At 36.0% G+C, this 2,322-nt stretch overlaps 1 protein-coding gene across 4 annotated transcripts in view; it reads left to right on the top strand.

Annotated features, from left to right (window-relative positions):
- Positions 1-2,322, top strand: part of LOC103596914 (nesprin-1) — a 168,877-nt gene that overhangs the window by 56,231 nt on the left and 110,324 nt on the right. For all 4 annotated transcript variants that reach the window (XM_008580689.1, XM_008580690.1, XM_008580688.1 and 1 more), the window contains one exon: positions 1,392-1,592. In XM_008580689.1, coding sequence (XP_008578911.1) covers positions 1,392-1,592 — 201 coding nt within the window. The remainder of the gene's footprint in view (positions 1-1,391; positions 1,593-2,322) is intronic.

Genomic DNA, 2,322 nt, shown 5'->3' with positions numbered 1-2,322 from the left:
TTAAGCATCAGGTGTAAGAGTCAAACGTCATATCTGTAAACAGGTATTAAAGTTGAACTCTTCCAGATTGAACCATTCTGGCCAGCTAAACCTTAATATGATACATTAATCAGGCCCATATGCCTCAAATAAATTTTGTGTTTGGTGTGTCATCATCTCCTAAAATGTCTTTCCAGTTTAAATAGTTATTTACTCCACCACATTTGGCAAAAACATTGCCTTTTTAAGTCTTAAAGTATTTCTGCTCACATTAAAATCCTCTGTTTCCCTAGCTCTTTATTTGAGGAATACTCCCAAATCTGATTATTATTTAGCAGACAAAAATGTTAAGAATACTATACAAGGGTACTTCATAAAGTTCATGGAAAGATTTGTATTAGCTTAATTCTATTTTTCCACGGACTTTATGAAGTACCCCTGTATTCAATTATTCTAAAATTATGTAAACACTGAGAACACTATAAAAACTAGAATTTCATTTTCTGTAACATCTCCCTTAGCCACATGAACAGCATTTCAACATTTTATTCCCACATCTCACCAGAGACTATTGACATCCTAAGGAGACAATAGTCAGATCTATCCCATATGCCATTTCTCAGAAACACTTTTGCATAATCTTAAAATATTAAGCTTATTTTTTAATAAGTTTAATATTTAGATTGACTACATATTACAATTAAAATGTGTAATTTAAATTATCTTTCAGATTTTTAATTTTTATTTTTTCTATTCACACTTTTAACTTTTCTTTTTTCTATTCACATTTTCATTTTGTAGTCAATCTAAATTGTATTTTGGAAGATTGGCATGAGCTATTATTTTACAGACTTATTCTACCCCACCCATTATTGAATACCCATCTCTTGGAATAAAATTTAGTTCACACTCAAAAAAAGAAAAAGAAATAAGACTTTAACTTTGCTTTCCCCCAAATTTTCACATTATTTATTAAATATTTATTTCATCCTTTCCCTAAGTGACACCAAACTTAAATTCTTATGAATATAGTTCATTTTTCACTTTCTCTGCTGTGCTTTATTATTAATTTAAAAATAAAATTTAAAACAGAAAAGGAATAGATAAGAATACTGAACAAGATTAATGAGAGAACTTGAACTACCAGGTATCAAAATGTGTGTAAAGTCACAATCATGTAACCAATATACTACAGGCATGGGAATAGAGGTCCCAAGCTTATCGTTTTTTGCAAGAAGTTTTCAGAGTAATGCTCATGAGAAAGACAGGCAGATGACCTACGTGCAGAGAAGCCCCGTAGGTCTCTTACCTGAAGGAGCTTCCTTGGTTGGGTCGGGGTCTGGCAGATACTATGCCTAAGGAAGATGCCTGAATAAGAACTCAGAGTGGGTGTTGCTGTCTCTGTCTCTTAGGACATGTACGATGAACTGATGATGACCCTTGGCTCCCGGCGGAGTGGTCTGAACCAGAACCTTACACTCAAGAGTCAGTATGAAAGGGCCCTGCAAGATCTGGCTGACCTGCTAGAAACCGGTCAGGAGAAGATGGCAGGAGACCAGAAAATCATTGTGTCTTCCAGAGAGGAAATTCAACAACGACTTGACAAACATAAGGTGAAAAAAAGAGAAAGAAAATGTAGTTGAGAAAGCATGTTCTCAAACACTGGTTTCTATTTAGTAAAACCTAATATTCTCAGTCTTGTATGAGTTTCTACTTGTATAAGTTACACTTTAAAATGTTCAACAAATGTATATCCAAACCCACTGACATCAGTAGCACAGAGAAATTATAGGGGATATGTTTCTATAATTTTGTAAATTAAAAAGGAAAACCAACCTTACCAGTAATTTTACTTATCAGTTCCTCACTAGTAGAGCCAGGCTTTTTCCCTACATAAGCTACAGTCAAGGTGAGCTCAGGCTCTCTCTTGAAAGGAGCCCAGCTTTATTCTTAACTCTGCTTTTTCCCATGTGTCCTTTACACCCATTTGTCCATCTAGTCCTGGCTGCTTTCTCTGCCCTCCTTTCTGGCCAAGGACTCCCAGCTCTAGTTATTGTAAAGTTCTTGGAGTGCAGAGCTGCCCATTCAGCTCCAGGGTTGGGTTTATGTCCTTTACGTACATCATTCAGCTCTGCATGCCCTTTAGCCATGATGCTCTGGTTATGGTAGACCTCAGAGTTTCTTCCTGGGGACACTAAGTCCTTTTACTACATAGTTAAACTTGGAAGACCTGAGTTTGTTCCATCAATATATGTCATAACCAAGCTCAGGTTGGACATTCTTCCTTAGTAAAGCAATGCTGTCTCACACACATATGCGCACACACACACACACACACACACA

This window comes from Galeopterus variegatus, unplaced genomic scaffold (genome assembly GCF_000696425.1).
Source record: "Galeopterus variegatus unplaced genomic scaffold, G_variegatus-3.0.2 Scaffold2146, whole genome shotgun sequence".
In the NCBI taxonomy this organism is placed as follows: Eukaryota; Metazoa; Chordata; class Mammalia; order Dermoptera; family Cynocephalidae; genus Galeopterus; species Galeopterus variegatus.
The sequence above is the reverse complement of the archived record's forward strand: the minus strand, read 5'-3'. Positions and strand labels throughout refer to the sequence as shown.